Below are 16,996 nucleotides of genomic sequence, written 5' to 3'. Positions count from 1 at the left end.
CCGTTGCAACTCTGCCATCAATCATTATGTTAAGCCCACCTAACGATTCTATACACGATTTCATTGGCCTGATTTAATTTCGATTTCTGGAGCTCACAAGCCAACGGAGAGTTGCTAGACTAGCCCTATTTGCTGCCGCTAGGGGCGCGTCTAGATTTCTAGGCTAGGGGGGAGTGGCTCCCGGGGACCAAACGAAAATTTTCTGTAAAAGTCTAGTAGGGCTACATACCGCAGCTATGCCCCCAATGGACCGTCAGTGGTCCGCCAGCCTCTTGCTATCTGGGGTGGGGTGGTGACGTCATGCATGACCTTTTTCAGCGACTTTTTTCAGAGGCTACCTCTGGTGAGAGTTTGCTGGCAACATTGTTATTGTAACAGTGTTACGTGGGTAAAAAGAAAACGTGGACGATGGCAACAATAGCCAGGTCGCGCCGACTGGTTGGAAAACAAGGTGGCTGTAGGAGTCATGTATGGAAGTACTTTGCATTCGAGGCGGATCTTGAGGGGTTAATCATAAATTCGGATCGACCAGTTTGCAAACGGTGCCATCGAATTGTTCAAGCGAAAGGAGGAAACACTTCCAATTTAGCGAAGCACCTCAAAGACAAGCACCCAGATTTATTCAGAGAATTCAAGGTGAATGAGTTTAATTTCGTCTGTGTTCTTCTGAGGGACAATGCAGAGCTTCATCTAGTTTGCACAAACTGATTGATTCATGTCGACCTGTGGAACTGCATGCTAACGCTAATTCCGTGACTACACGGAGGGCTAATGTATCAATGACGTGGTCAGGCTAGAAATCGATCGAAAACGACTTGCAGCAGGCTTTTCCCCCACCCCCATTGGGTAAAGTGTTTCTATCCCAATCCTGCACTTTCAAACCACGCAGGCGTGAGAGAGAGAGAGGGGTTTCGTCAACTGTGATCTTCAATTGCTAGAACTTTATAGCGTCGTTATTAGCCTACAACGATGGAGGAAAATACTGTTATGCAAGAGATTTTTCGGCCGTCTAACAGAAAATCTGCAGTCTGGGCGTATTTTGGCTTAATGAAAGATGCAAATGGACAACTGAATGGCTTGCCTATTTGCAATACGTGCAGAAGTAAAATCAAAGCGAAAGGAGGTAACACAACGAATTTAATGAACCATCTACGTGACAAACACAAGCAACTTTATAATCAGCTGAAGGTACGTGAGTCTGTCAGGCACCAAGCCTCAACGATGGTGAAAAGCATTATATTTTGGCTCCAATGCCTCCCGCCATGTTTACAGAGAACTTGACTGCACATTCTGCTCATTCGCATTTTTTAAACGCATTTATGACAATGTCTTCTAAAGAAAAGGCGCGTCTGAACGCATAACACATGTGAATTAAAGTCCTTTGTCGAGGGAGTTGTGATATCGTCAGGTCAGCGTTTCGGACACAGGTAGGCTAGGGTAATGTAAACAATACGAATTAGTGTTTCCATCAACCCTATTCGAATCATAGCCTGTATGCGATTTGAGAGTTGTCCAATCTGTTTTTGAGTAGCCTAGGCCTAGACTCCTATGTTTGTTCATTTCAAGTGTTTCCTGTCAGGGTTTCTTATAGAGGGAGAGCAGATAACAAACGTTCAGAGGGTGCTGAATTCAAATTTGAGGGTGCTGAATTCAAATATTTTGTTTACCAAGCTCAGAGTTTTAAGAATGCTAATTAGCATAATTCACATACTTTTTGGTTTTGCCATTAGATATCATAGGAATTGCAAAAAATAAGGCATTAATATACTCTTTATGTATCAGATAGTTGTAGGACAGGACATGCAGGAATGTGACCCTTGACCCTCAAGTAGCAAATGAAAATAAGCTAAAATGAAAATATAAATTGAAATAATAGCTAAAATTCAGTATGACATTTAGAAATAAAATAGATTCCTTGATAATAAATTGATAGAATAGTAGGTGACTGCTCATTTTTCTGTAGAAAGTCCTTTGTCACTAACTACAGTTGTCAGTCTTTACAGGGGCCTAGTTAAAATATCTCACTGGTGCTCTTTCCTATCATTCAAATTCCAGCCATGCAGAAAAATGGAAGAGGAGTGCTGAAGAGTGCTATGGAGATTGCATTATTTGCAAAAAAAATAGACAAGATATCCTTTATAGTGCAACAAAAAGAAATGTTCTCCAGTGCATCATTACTACATATGATGCTGAAAGGGAAGTGGACCTAGGACAAATCCTCAGCTATGAACTGATTAATGTCCCTGTACTGTAGCTATTGCAGATAGTGATGGTTATTTGTGAAGTGGAAATAAGTCTATCCTCACTGAAGTGCTGTCTAGCAATGTGACTGCAGCACATTTAAGAAGTATGCAGGAAAGTTTGTAAGAAACTTTTGTATTGTTATTTGGTATTTGTTGTGTGGTAGCAAATTATGTTAACTATCAAAGAAATAGACCTAATGTAGGAATGCACACAGATATTGCAACAGATACCGGTAATGGTGTAGGCCTATCTGATTAAGACCTGAGTGGTTGAAATGTACTTATTAAATTACACTGGGAGCAAAGAAGACTACTTTTTTCCCCTTTGCAACTGTCAAAGAAATCCCATAAACACGGAAAGGCCTAGGGTAGCCTACATCAGATGGCCTAAAGATTAGGCTCTTCTGCATAGCATTAAGTGATTTGCATGCAGTAATTTGAACACTGACCTTGATCTAGCCTACTTTGGCTATTCAAAGGTAATTTATTGCCAAAACACCACACAATATACAGTAAATGAGCTATAACAGACAATAAAGGACTTAATCACACACAAACTACTATTTTACTGACTAAAAAAGTAATAATTATGTAGGAAGTTTAGAAGTTGAAAACCCTGAATTGACCAAAAGTGCACCAAATTCAACACAAATGACTCAATACACTTGCAGGAGGCCTGCATTATTTCTTTTCCAGATATTTTAGGATTTGGATATCGTTTCAGTATCGAGTATCAAGATATTTATGGTAGATATTGTATCGAAGTCATAATTTTGGTATCGTGACAACACTGCCAGAGCCACTCTGTTTTCTAGATGTCGAGGATTGGAGGCTCTACCACCAACAAGTGATGCTGCTCAATGGCATATTAGTAGAGCACATTATCAAGCTCTAGTATGGAGGCAAGCACACATACCAAATCCAGTGTTACTAGAAGTAAAATGTTTTTTTACTTGTCGGTTGTTGCTGACGGTAGATGCAGTTCTGCATTAGGCTTATTCCCCCTATCTAAGTGTAGTACTGTAGTACATATGTACTGTAGGATATATTTTGAGTTGAAGGTTATCTGTGCAACTTGTTATTGTGATGAAATGCATTAAACACCTCGAGTGACTCAATAGCAATACAAATATAGTTGTGTTTTGATTAGAATTTCCAAGTTTATTACATGTTAACTGTAATCATGTTCCCATTAAATACGTTAATAAACTATAGTATGGCTTCTTTAATGCTCAAACATGTATTTAGAGAACACTTTTAATTGATTTTAGTAATTACTTTTGAAATCAACCCAATTTAGGGGAAAATAAGCAAAAAAACATTTATGTTAAAATGCTGATTATGCTGCTTGGAACTCAGAATTGAGCTTGGTAAACAAAATATTCAGAATCAACAACCTCAAATTAGGTAAGAAGGGTGGTTTACCAACTTTATCTCAAATTTGCCGTCAGAAGTTCTCTTCTGTGAAGCTGCTCTCCTTCTATTAGTCAAATTATCAAAATATGCGCATCGATTAGTTGAATGGAAACCCAGATGGACTATTGGCCTCTCGAAAATGTGTAGGTTAGGCCTAGTCTCTTTGCGAGCAAGACTATGGAATCTGTAAACTATTGAGACCTGAAATTGCTGCAAAACATTTATTGGCCGCACAGGTTTGCAAACTGATAGGCTGTCTTTTTATTTGACGTCTTGTCAAGTAGCCTACCGAATATATTAGAATATTTAATACCTAAACTCATTTTTGTTTTGCATTTTCCATTGATGTGGACTGAAAATGAATGGAAAGGTAGACATTTAAAGTCAGGCAATGTCTGGGGAATTCTGTAATGATTAGTGCGGTGTAAACAAAAGGGTCTGACATCTAATGACGTTTTATTGTGTGTTATAATAGTCCAAGCAGAACAAATCAGCAACACCTCAAGAAGACTATGAACCCATCAGATTCCAGGAAGAGCTTACATCTGGGACTTCCCTATTCCGGACAAAGATCCTGTCTCTCATGGAGTCTTTGATGGTGAAAACGACATCAGAAATTGTCTCCATATTTGATGAAATTTACATGGGAGCAGAAGCTGAGTTAATACAGAGGAGGAAGGAAGTGGCAGCCCTCACACACAGACTGAAGGAGATGGACCAATTGTGTACTCAGGATGTGTGCGACAACCTGCCGGCCCTCAAAGTGGAGCCAGAACAGCGTTTTTTGGAAAGTGCCCTGTTCCATGGACAGCCAGTCCCAGAGAGAACAGAGGTGGGCATATTACACAGGCTTTACTGCCATCATTAAGTGTAAATGTTACTTATAATGTTATGACTAGAACTTTCTCTTAATAGAACTTCTCTCAAATTAAACAACTTCTTAGACTGTGGAGTTTGCACTGGAGTGTGTGGTGATGAAGGCAGAGGAACCAATAAACACAGAAGCAATGGTGCAGCAACCTGGTAAGGACAGTAGACTACATATACTATATGTGAATAACAGAATAACTTGCCAACATGTACACATTTGTCATACTCGCTGCTCTCTAGGTACGCATTTTGTTGCATTAAAGCCTTAATTTTCTTGAATTTCCCCTTGGGGATCAATAAAGTATCTATCTATCTATCTATCTATCTATCGATCTATCTTAACAATCTTTGGTTGATTCTGCCACTGAGTCAATCTGCATGTAAGTGGAGTGAAATGCTGTCAGCCAATCAGAGTGCTGCATTTTAACCCTCCGCCCACCTGCCCCTCCTAGCCAAATGCTTTGTGCTTCAATTCAATTCAGTGCCTCAAGCAAGCCAGGCTGACCAGGGTAACCGATCCCTCTTTGGCCGCTTGCTGTCATCACTGTTATTCGCCTGCATCTCAATAGTTCTCAGCCAGTGCAAACAGCATTGAAATGGTAAGAGTTTACCCGACGGTGTTGTTAACCACTCGTCAAAGTTACCGTTTATCTATGCGATGTCGTGTGTGTGTTGCAAATAGTAGGATAACAGTCACGTTTACCCGAATGAGTTTATTTGGGGGCAGCCGTGGCCTACTGGTTAGCGCTTAAGACTTGTAACCGGTTCGAACCCCGACCAGTAGGCACGGCTGAAGTGCCCTTGAGCAAGGCACCTCACCCGAGTGCCGCTGTTGTTGCAGGCAGCTCACTGCGCCGGGATTAGTGTGTGCTTCACCTCAATGTTGTTTTCACTGTGTGCTGAGTGTGTTTCACTAATTCACGGATTGGGATAAATGCAGAGACTGAATTTCCCTCACGGGAGTATATATACTTGTACTTATGAAGAAAACAGTCCTTTCTGGCAAGATGGGAAACCGCAGTAACGGTACGTGACAATGAAAATGAGGGGCAGAAATCGGCTTTAGTGCCGAATCGTTAGCCACGTCCACATTTTTATATGTTTTTCTAATACTAATTAGCCTATGTAAGATACATTCAATATTACCTGGGATTGGGCCTATTAGTAATCAAGAAGGCCTCTAATAGCCATAGATAGTGAGTAGCCTACATCTCTAAACATGCCAGCCACCAGCAACATAATGCATGGCAATATTTTAATGAATGACATGTAACCCAGTGTGTGCACAACAAACAAAGTCTGAAAATAGTATACTAGGCCTAGGCTGCACTAAATTGGCACAGTCTACTTATGAGGAAGAGAAAGAAATATGAGATGTGAGGAAATGTTGTTTTAGAAAGAAACATTTCAGTTTATTAACCATAGCAGAGCAAAACCAGCGCAGAAAACAAAATCGGCAGTAGAGTATCAAAAACATGAAAATCGTTTGTTGCTGAAACAACTCAGTAGGCTAAGATAAACTATTGTTTCAGTTGCTTGTTGCTGAAACAAGACAGTAAAGATATTTTATTTTAGAAACTAATTTCAGTTTATCACATAGCATAGCCTACCAACCAGGGCAGAAAACAAAATCGGCTGAAGCGCACAGAAAACCAAATGAAAATGGCATGCTTCTTGTGGCCCACTGAAAGGCAAGATCTCATTAATTAGCTTACATAGCTAACAAAAACAAGTCAAATCTGGCCTAGGCCACACTGAGCTGTCAGATCACCGTTCCATCCTCCTTTTACCTCATTTATAAAGGAACTTGGCATGGCGATGCGCAAATTTCTCGATCACAGTTTTATTGAAATCAGGGATATCATGTGACAGTCGCTTTTCAATTCACAACATTGCCAGTGCACTTAGTCTGTCCTGTGTCATGGTATTTCTAAGAAACGTCTTGATTCGTTTAAGTGTGGAAAAGCAGCACTCAGACTCCGCGGTTATCATAGGCATAGTGATCAGAATACAAAGTAGCTTTGAAGTTTCTGAAAACACACCCTGCAAGTTGTTGTCATTGGGGTTATATGTGGCTTGTTTGGGTTGTACTCATAAAAATTCTTCAAGGTTGGCAGGTCTGGAATAACTGTCATTTGTCAGGGTCATTTTAAGATTAAGATTGCGTGACCTTCTCAAAGTAAACGGTAACACTAAAGCAAGAGGCTACACTGAGATTCTGGAGGAAAAGATCAGGCAGTGTGCCAGGAGACCTGCCCCAATAGGCATCATTGGACCATTAAACCATACAATGATCCAAAACATACAGCTAAACAAGGCAAGAAATGGTTAACAGAGAACAATGTCAACATTTTAGAGTGGCCCAGCCAGAGTCCAGACCTCAATCAGTCAAAAAAGTTAGCACAAGGCCAAAGTGATGGCAAATAATCGTTCCTGCCTCAAAACCCACATTGCTGCTAAAATGGTGCAGTCTAAAATCATTGTGGAGACATTGAGAGGCTTGGTAGGTATTATAAGAACCATTTCCAGAGCTTTGATTGTAAATAAAGATGTTTCCATTGATTATTTAAAAAGGGTATGAATAATTTTGGACATGCCATTTTTCATAGAAATGTTAAAAAAGATAAAAACGATTATTGTTTTGATTCTATGTTTCTACCACATTATCTTACAACCTTTTGACATGTGGCGGTGTCATTTTCAGTCAGAACAAACATATTGTTCAAGAGAAAATCAACATTACATCAATATTTGCCAGGGGTATGAATAATTTTGTTAGATACTTTATTGATCTTAACTTTATATACTGTTCTTAACTGTATATAAAAGATATACTACTAAGTATTTGATATGTTGCTGATTAGATCATAAACGGCCACAGCAACAAAGAGGAATGACTAATAATGACTGATTCTTCTCTATTATTGTGTTACATGCTCCAACTGTAAAGCACTTTGAGCTGCATTCTGTGTATGAAAGGTACTATACAAATACAGCTTATTATTATAACTTATTATTATTGTGCAAACCAGGCTATTTGATCTTAGCTTTTCTGGTGCACTGTTTTTCATGGATTACTGTTGTCAAACACAATGTGTATAAGTTACTAATATGGTTCTTAAGACTACAAACATCATGATAACAACTTCTGTGTATAACGGTCACAATCTTCCTCTAAATCAGGGGTGGGCAACTAATTTCCCCAAGGGGCCACATGACAAACTGGGACTGTTGAGGAGGGCCGGACCCAAAATACCGAACTCAAGTCTGAACTCAATTCTGTCCAATTCTATTCTGTTCTTGTATAACATTAAGTAAATCATATGGTTTTGTTTACTACTTGTAAGAACAGATGCAAATGTGAGGGAGACAAAGGAAAAACAGCAATAGGCTATTTAATCTATGTCCTATTTAATCCTCATTCTCGAAAATGATTTTTTGACATTGACATTTGACAGTTTTCAAAGACTGATATAAAAAAGTACTACAATATCTATATAATTAGGCTAGGCCATGAAAATGTGAAGGAGTCAGTACAACCATAGGCCTGTGCCACCATTTCATCAACAGTCAGCAATATTTCATCATTAAATCATTACCATTGATTTTCTGCAAATTAACTCTATGCAGAATTAGACTATGAAAATGTGGAGCAGACAATAGTAGGCTGTCATTAGTTAATCAACATGCACAAAGAAAACTATTTAAAAAATGTAGGCTATGTTTTTGCTTTAACTTTATGCACAAAACTGTGATTGGTCAACTCGCCCTGTGTGTTGAGCCGGCTGCTTCAAGCAACCTGTGGTTAGTAGCATCATACTACAGGCAGAGCTGCCAACCCTCACGCATTCGATTGGTCTAAGAGCGTGTGGAGCCAATCAAATGAATGAATCTCACTCTCAATGTGTGAGAGTTGGCAGCTCTGCTCGCTAACATGAGCTTTCCAAATAAACTCAGACATATTTTGGTTACAATGACGGGGTTATCCGAATGTAAACTATCTATCTGCCAGTAACGTTTTGAAATTAACACTTCGTATCGCCAACAAACAGCAGGAGTTCGTTCTGACAACCTTTGCGGTGGTGAGCGACGCAGACATAAGACACACAAAACTTTGAAAGGTTTACGCTGACTTAAAGGCAACTGCATTGTGTCGACGCAGAAGCATAAATTCTATTCACCAGCACATCAGTGAGGGTGTTTACATCGTATGCATCCAAGCACAAATGTATGGGCGTACAAATAGCAATCGCTTTCAAAATAAAAGCAACGATATTGATTTGCGTGCATTATCTCTATGCTAGGCTCTTGACTATTGTTCTTTCACGGACCTTACGCGGGCCGGTCAGGGAAAGCCCACGGGCCGGATGTGGCCCATGTATGCTCTAAATAGTAGACATATAGCAAGTAGAAATTATGAAACTTCATCTCTGATAGCCTGCTGGCAGGGTGGTATTTGGTATCCCGAAAGGAAAAAAAACTTGATAGCTTAGGGAGTCTTTGTATTGCACACAAATCCTTTGCTTGTTTATAAAAATGATGCTGATGTCCATCTTGAAGTGTTGGCTAGTCATTGTTTCATTTACGGAAGTTTCTTTTCCCACTTTCTTGTACACTTTTATCTGTCTTCCTCCTACATGTGTTGTGGATCTGCAGAGTACCAGCTGGAGTTGAACAGTGTGCCGGACACTCCACAGGAGCCCCTGGTCAGAGCTGATGAGGAGCTGCCGAGAGCTCCAGTCTGGCCAGCAGAGGGCGCCGAGAGCCAGTTCCCTGCTGTAGGGCAGCCGCACCATCACACGGACCAGGAAACAACCTGCTCCACCGCCACAGCAGAACCTAGTTCCAGCAAGGCCACAGAGGAATCTACCGGTCCGAGGCAGGATGGGGTAGTCAGCGGTTCTCCACTGAAGTCAGATCAGGCCTTCCATACCATCGATCAACAGCAAAGCCAGCCCGCTGGTAGGACGATCTCCATCTCCTCTTCAGCACAGCACACAAGTTCCCCTCTGGTCCCTCAAACTGAAGATGATGTAAATGCTATGGGGTTCACTAGAAAACATAAAATAAGAGTGCGGCTTAGAGACTTTCCTTCATGGCAGGAGTTCAAAAAGCGTAAGTACCTCATAGGTTGCACATGGACTTGTTTTAAAAAGATCATCTGAGAGGAAGAATGCTTTGAATTGAATTCTGTGAATTTGCATTTGTGAAAATGTGCATCATATAGGGAGTGGAATAGAAACAAAAACCCCACCAAATGGATATCTTTCCTTTTCTTCTAATCAGTTGGATTTGATTGATTTGGAAAGTGCTGTGACGTTGACTAAAGAATGAGTAGGTTTTATCAGGGTATGGAAATAACTTTTAAAATGGAGCTTTGTGAATTTCAAACACATAGTTTTGCACAAATCCTGAAACCACTGTAAGACGTTGAAGTGACACTTGACGTTGAAGTGACACTAATTGTGCAGGAATCCTCTAGTATTTAAATGTGTATGACATAAATGTCCTACAATGCAATGACTGTTAAGTGTTCAGTTGTGTAGAGATCTTATGTCAAGCCTTTTGATGTTAACCTATCCCCCCCCCCCCCCTCTCCATGAAAACCACCAGAGTGCCTGGAGTTCAGCTCTGCAAGCTTCTCCCCAGATGCCCACAACTCCTCTGCTCCACAGGAGCCCCTGGTCAGAGCTGATGAGGAACTGCCAAGAGCTTCAGTCTGGCCAGCAGAGGGCGCTAAGAGCCAGTTCCCTCCTATGGGGCAGCCGCGTCATCAAACGGACCAGGAAACAACCTGTTCCAGCATGGCCACAGAGGACCCTTCCGCCACAGCAGAACCTTGCTCTAGCATGGCCACAGAGGACTCTTTAGGTGGCAGGCAGGATCGGGTGGTCAGTGGCACTCCAAAGTCCAACGAAGCCACGCCTGCAGCTGGTAGACGTCGTGGTCGGTCTGCGGGTCTGAGCCCGGAGAGTCTGTCAGTGCCAGGCACAACCCTTCATCTCAGGAGTCGTTCAGCTGTGGTGTACACCAGCGGCAGAAGTCATGAGACTTTAGATGAGCTGGACAGCTTTCCATGTATGGATCCACCTGGAACAAACGGTCTACTGTCACCAAAAGCAGAGAACTCTTCAGTGGTCACAACTGCAGAGGAGACTACAAGTCACTCTGTGTCTTCTGAATCTGAGACTGAAAATCCCTCTGACATGGAGGTGAAATCCACTGCAGTCAAGAGAAAGAAAGCAAATTCTAAAGCCAGGGTGAAATCAGGAGACACAAATCAACAGGGTAAAGAAGACACATCATTAAAAAGAAGCTCTGCAGAGAAGAGTGAGAAGATTCCAAGAAAAAAACGAAGGATGACTGATCCAGGTAAATTTTGTAATGAAAGCTTGGGCTAGTAATAGTAGTTCCTGTATTGCTGAAAATGTGGTTGGCTTCAAGTGAAGATTTTCATACAACATTTTCTGTTTCAGAGTGCAAACATGATGTGAATGGTGCCTTTTATCCCTTTGAAAAAATTCTGCAGAGACGAACTACAGTTGATGTAAAAAAAAACATAACACAGATTATTAATGCATCACACAAACCTACAATATCTCTCTATCTTTATATGTCAGTGCTATTGACCACACCATGGTTTATTGTTTTGATTATTTTGTTTCCTCAGGGTCAAGAGGAAGTGAGGGTGAAATGGTGGCCGTGTTCTTCATGGTAGGTGTAGTTTGCATGTGCTGGATAATGCAAGATTGTGAATGCGGTGTTGTAACTAATCATACTCTTTTAGAGAATGACATTTGTCCTACTGTGATGTAATGTAGTGCTTGATTTCTGACAGGATGCATTGTGTACTGTATAGTATTTTCATTACAATCTTAATTGCTTTGTAGCCTGGTGATTTATTATCACTATTATCCACACAGTATTCTCAGTCCTTATTTTAATCACCATTAAGGAAGGCAAACTAAATGTTTTATGGTTTTCCTTCAGTGCATTGCTCCTGTTCTCATCTGAGGCAATCCTCAGATTTCTGTTAATCGAGTCTTCAGTCAGTTTGCCATGTTTAAATGGCTGGTTGGTTACTTACATAGAATAGGAATTATCTATTGTTAAACCCAGGAATGTGTGTATTATGTCTGTAGTGTCTGTCAGTTCTTTGCACATCTCTCAAACCGTTAAACAGACGAGTTTGATGTTGTTTGGATGTGAAATATGAAATACATAGTTAAAGAAACAGATCTGACCTCAACAATATAGGGCTTGCTTCTGCACGCAGTGTCCTTGTAGGCAGGAAAACATTGAGAGGGTCTGGCTGCAGACCATGGGGAGAAGGAAGCTACACTCCTCCACCCCAAGACCCTACCCCCTCCTTTGCCTCTGATTGGCCCAAGAAGGTCTGGCTGAGAGGGGGTTAGAAATTTGAGCGTCAAAAGTTAGGCTATTTGACTGAAATTCTGAAATTGAAAACACACATTGCAAACTCGTGCCAATAGCCAAAATCATCATGCAGCCTGGTCTCAATACATAATATAAAGATGAAGCTCTGCAAAAAGATTATCTAGACGTTTTTGATTTGTTTGTGACTAAACAAAGCACCTTATTTTCGCTAGCCTATTTTGATACGGTTACAAAATGTTTGTTATGAAGAGTTAATGACCAGCCTAGCTGGATCATCTGACAGAGGGTGTTTAGGGAGAGTTAGACAGTTGCAGATTTAATAGCAAATTTTGTTTGATCATTCAACAAAATCTGTTGCATGTTTTTCCGTAATTTTCTCCGTTAAATTCACCAAATTTGAATTAAACTGAAACCCAATTTCAAAATTGCTGTATGGGTTCTGTCCATTGATGTAAAAACACATGTTGTAAAAAAATGTTTGTTAGTTTAAAGGCGCAGTCAAGGATTTGTGTTTCGTTTGGTCCTTGGTTAAAATATAATGTGTTTTTTGCACAGAAACATTGGCTAATGAAAATATAAACACAAACGCGACTTCCTACAAAAATCCCTGACTGCACCTTTAAGAATGTCAAAATGCCCACAGGCACGTTTTGTAGGTTTTGTACAGGAACGGACGCGGTTTATATAGGCACTGCACCAGTATCTGTAATGTTCCTCCGACTAGTAAAACAACACTTCATACACACATAAGAAACATCATCACTGTATAGAACATTTCTTCAAAAAGGAAGTGTGTGTCTGTGATTTAATTGCTTTAACATTGTACTTTGGGCACTAACTACATACAATTATCAGAGATTTTATGAAATTATGAAAGTATGTGAATACTACCTCAGTGCCAGTACAAACTATGGCCATTTCTGTAGAAAACATTTTGCCCAATGATAAACCCGCAGAAACTTTTAAAAAATAGAACAATTGTTTTACTTGGGTAAACAGATTTCCAGAATTTCATCGTTCTATCAAATTATCATAACACTAACCTGTTGGGTTGGGCTTATGTTTCACTCAAGATCCTGATAACGGAGGGGATCATTAACACCATTTTGTTGAATGACAATGGTATTCAATTTGCTGATTAGTCTTCAACTTCCCCAAAGCTTTCTCTGCCATAATATCCAGTTAAAAGTGATTTTATTTTCACGCTTTCTCTTCTGCTGAAGTGCCCAGAGTAGGTTACTTTCTGAATGCCCTGAGAGTGTCACACTCTGAAACAGTTTGTTAGTTGGGAATTCTGTGTATGTGTGTGGGGCATGCTCAAAGTGCCAATTCATGAATACATTATTTTATATTGTATTCAGAAAAGTCGAGACAGGACCAATCAAAATTTCGGTGTCCACCACTCTAGTTCATCCAAAACAAACCAGAAAAGGGACTCAAAGTGCTAAATACCGGAATTTTCCTTTAAGTGATACACCATATACATTATTTTATATCTGACACTGCAGTCGGTTGTTGAGGTCAAGATCTTCTGGATGTTTCACTGTCTTATTATTGTCTTACATTATCTTTCATATGAAAAACAGACTGACATACAGCGATTATAGATTTATAACAAGATTTATTACAAAGGTAGGTGAAGGGAATGTGTCCTGGAAAATAAAACGTTTAAGTTTTAGATGAATTGTGTGACTTGTTTTTCAGTGGTGTGAAATGGAGAAACTCCTGGGAGCCAGCCTAGAGAATGAGGCCATGACACTGATTTCATTCAACTTGAAATTTTGGTCAAGTCATTTGGTTGCAAAGAAGTATTTCAGAAGGTCTGAGATGTATTGTGAGGTAAATTTGGATATAAATACAGGCACATTAATTGTCTATACTGTAGTGGAAAATAGAAAAGTTACCCAAATCACTCTTTTATGTTATCCATATGTGAATGTGTGAAATAATAAGACTATCTTTGATAATCAATAATTAGGCTATATGCATTATGCATACATTATATGACTTTTGTAGATGTCTAAAGATATCAGACTTACCTATAGCTTCCACCATTGACTACCTCTTGAGAATACCAGACAACTTGAATGCCAGGCATGGTGCAAGGGATGTTTACTGTTTCTACGTACTCTTTTTCACTAATTTTCCATTTAATCCCAAAGACTTTTGTGATAAGGTAGTGTTGCCTAGATCACCTGAATACATAGTTAAATTAGCGTTCTACTAACAAGACTATGTATGGCTAGTGATATTGTTCCTATAAAGTCAATAAAAAGGTACCATTTAATTGCTACATACATTGTCTTCATTGATCACATGCTTTGCAGTTATACAAGAAAAAGCATGTCTTAACCACCATCCATAAGTTTATTAGAAGTTCAACAGATTTCATGTAGGCTACATTTTAAGTTGTATATCTTTCTTACAAAATGATATAGCAATTATAAGTGGCAGAGGCAGACAGAGTACACAGCTTCATTACTTGAGTAAAAGTACAGATACCCTTTGCTAAATTTTACTCAAGTACAAGTAAAAGTACAAAAGTCAGATGTCTACTTAAGTAAAAGTACTGAAGTACTTGTTTTTAAAAGTACTTGAGTATCAAGAGTACAAGAGTAGCCAACATTTTCTAAATATTGCATTACTACTGCCACAGTGCTTACATTTATGTACAGAAACGTCCTACATAGAGTTATGAAAAAGTTAATGTTAATACCTTGGAGAGAATGTAAAAGGAATTGAAAGTAAAATTAAGTCATTTTCATCTTTTTACCATGTTGCCAGGGATGGGCAGTATTTCTAATACGTGTATTTAAAATACGTATTTCAAATACAAAATACTATTCTGTAATTGAAACACTTGAAGCGAAAACTATCATTAACTTGTTCAGAAAATTAAAATAGTCTGGCGAGGTGGGGCCACAGGTTGGCACATTCCCGGGATGGACCTGCTGCATCTTCATCCATTGTTTCGTCCATGGTTTCCATGGCTTATTGAAATCTGACCATGGAGTTGACTGGCGGAAAGCTGAAGGTGATTGCTGATAGGCTGTCCCAATCAGTGGCGCCTGCACAATCCAATCATGTTTGAGAGGGAAACAACAAATTGAGGGTTTCCAAGATTTTTCTTTTTTCCTGTTTTTTTTAAAAGAAGTAACGGGTACTCACAGTTATGGATAGAAATGTAGCGGAGTAAAGAGTACAATATTTGCCTCTCAAATGTACTTGAGTAAAGTCATGAGTACTCCCCAAAAATGGTACTCGAGTAAAGTACAGATCCCTCAAAACTGTACTCAAGTAAATGTACTCCGTTACTGTCCGGCTATGATAGGTGGTAGTGCAATCCGTTTGCAAACTGCCAAAAAAAGCTCATCAAAGAAGCTCACCAAAGAAGAAGAGTTCAATGGCCCGTTCTTCAGTGAGTTTTTTTTTAGCAGTTCGCAAACGGAGTGCATTACCACCACCATCTGCTGGACTGAGGTGTAATGGCAAGTATATATTTCAGCTTCGTAATGGCCGCCGGGTGAATAAGGCCAGAGAATGTCAAATAGGAAGAGAATTCGCCTTATTCACCCGGCGGCCATTACGAGGCTAAAGGGTACACTTGCCATTACACCTCAGTCCAGCAGATGGTGGTGGTAATGCATTCCGTTTGCAAACTGGCAAAAAAAAAGCTCACTGAAAAAGGAGGGTTCACTGGCCTATTCTTCTTCTTCTTCAGTGAGTTTTTTTAGCAGTTTGCAAATGGAGTGCATTAGCACCACCATCTGCTGGACTGAGGTGTAATGGCAAGTGTACCCTTTAGCCTCGTAATGGCCGCCTGGTGAATAAGGCGAATTGGCACTGTCTGGTTACTTCCGGTTTCTGGACTGGTTGCAGTTCCTCCTCAGATTCCACTTGAGGGAGCTTTAACCTACTCTCTGGATATAATGTTTTGAGTAGTAATTTGAATGTTGCATTCGCTAGGAGAGGCAGAGAAAATACACCCTGTTGATTGTTATATTTTTTGAAGTCACGTAAGTCTTCTAAAAAGCCTTTCAAATATGTCAATGAAGTCATTCATTAGCACAATGCGTGTTATGGGCAACAACGACCCAACCTGTAAGAAATCAAAAGGACATAAGCAATCGTTCTTTCAACTTTTGACCTATAACCCATGTTGAAGTTAGACAAACTACAATCAAATCTGAGATGTCAACGACAGTCAGGTGAAAGAGACAAATTTAGCCGTCTAGCTCCATTGACTCCCATTCATTTTGCACTCATGGCGATCGCCCCCGGTGGAACTGGTGGAAGTGCAACCAAAATTCGGTACAATTGGACTTAATCATAGACTATAAAAAATATACGGAGTGGCCAGTCTCTCTGTAGACGGGCTCTGGAAAAAAATTCTGGTTCAAACAGACAGGGTTCAAAGCCCTGGTTTCCACACAGCGAAATTTCGCATTGCTGACCAAGATTGCAAGTCTACCAGAGCTTAACATGAAAATCTTAATGTGATTAAAAACTTTCTAGACAAACATTGGTACTTGTATCAACAAGGATTGTGGTTTATATATCACACAAACTTAGTCAGGGCAATACACCATCAAATAGACCACTGTCAATGTTAGTTTAAACACTCAAACTTTTCAGGTAGCTGACAGGCCAACTGGTAGCATTTCTGGACATTGCATTTCATAATAGGCAGCTAGGCTACATGCTGCAACACAGGTATAAAATATATTATGTCTTCGTGACCTTGTTGTTTCTATGAACATGATTTTTTGTTTATAGTCAACATCAACTTAGAGGCATAAAGACCCCTGTATATCTTCTTTAAGTATTTCAACTTTTGTACTAGCTGATAGCCCAGTTAGCTCGTTTTGCCACCACTGGCTAGAGACTGCAGTCAAATGGTTAGCGGTTTGACCGTCCATTCCCCCGAGGCAACATTTCGCTGGCTGAAATTCGCGAGGTGTTTCGCTGTGTGGAGACCTACCGTTAGAGTTTTTGCTGCTGTACTGTGTAGGCTACTGTAACATTACTGTCTACTGTACGATCTTTAATAAAAAATAAATAATACAAAA

General features: G+C 39.9%; 1 protein-coding gene across 4 annotated transcripts; it reads left to right on the top strand.

The window, feature by feature from the left end:
• The first annotated feature begins 216 nt into the window (after positions 1 to 216).
• On the top strand, positions 217 to 14,220 carry LOC143133920 (uncharacterized). Of its 4 annotated transcripts, none has more exons than XM_076293890.1 (8): positions 217 to 636; positions 4,135 to 4,491; positions 4,604 to 4,682; positions 9,186 to 9,491; positions 10,143 to 10,901; positions 11,006 to 11,076; positions 11,200 to 11,243; positions 13,632 to 14,220. In XM_076293890.1, exons 1-8 carry the CDS (start codon positions 409 to 411, stop codon positions 13,666 to 13,668), a joined length of 1,881 nt encoding a protein of 626 aa, XP_076150005.1. In that variant the 5' UTR covers positions 217 to 408; the 3' UTR covers positions 13,669 to 14,220. The 4 variants fall into 4 exon arrangements, with proteins under 4 accessions (XP_076150005.1, XP_076150003.1, XP_076150004.1 ...); XM_076293888.1 differs by having other exon boundaries at positions 9,186 to 9,644; XM_076293889.1 differs by lacking the exon at positions 217 to 636 and adding an exon at positions 656 to 1,188 and having other exon boundaries at positions 9,186 to 9,644.
• The last annotated feature ends 2,776 nt before the right edge of the window (positions 14,221 to 16,996 follow it).

This window comes from Alosa pseudoharengus, unplaced genomic scaffold, assembly GCF_046254945.1.
Source record: "Alosa pseudoharengus isolate Yale_2024_CS ecotype anadromous, Long Island Sound unplaced genomic scaffold, YU_APseudo_1.1 YU_APseudo_1.1_scf_2, whole genome shotgun sequence".
NCBI classification, from domain to species: domain Eukaryota; kingdom Metazoa; phylum Chordata; class Actinopteri; order Clupeiformes; family Clupeidae; genus Alosa; species Alosa pseudoharengus.
Note: the sequence above shows the minus strand (reverse complement) of the source record. Positions and strands in the feature narration are given on the sequence as shown.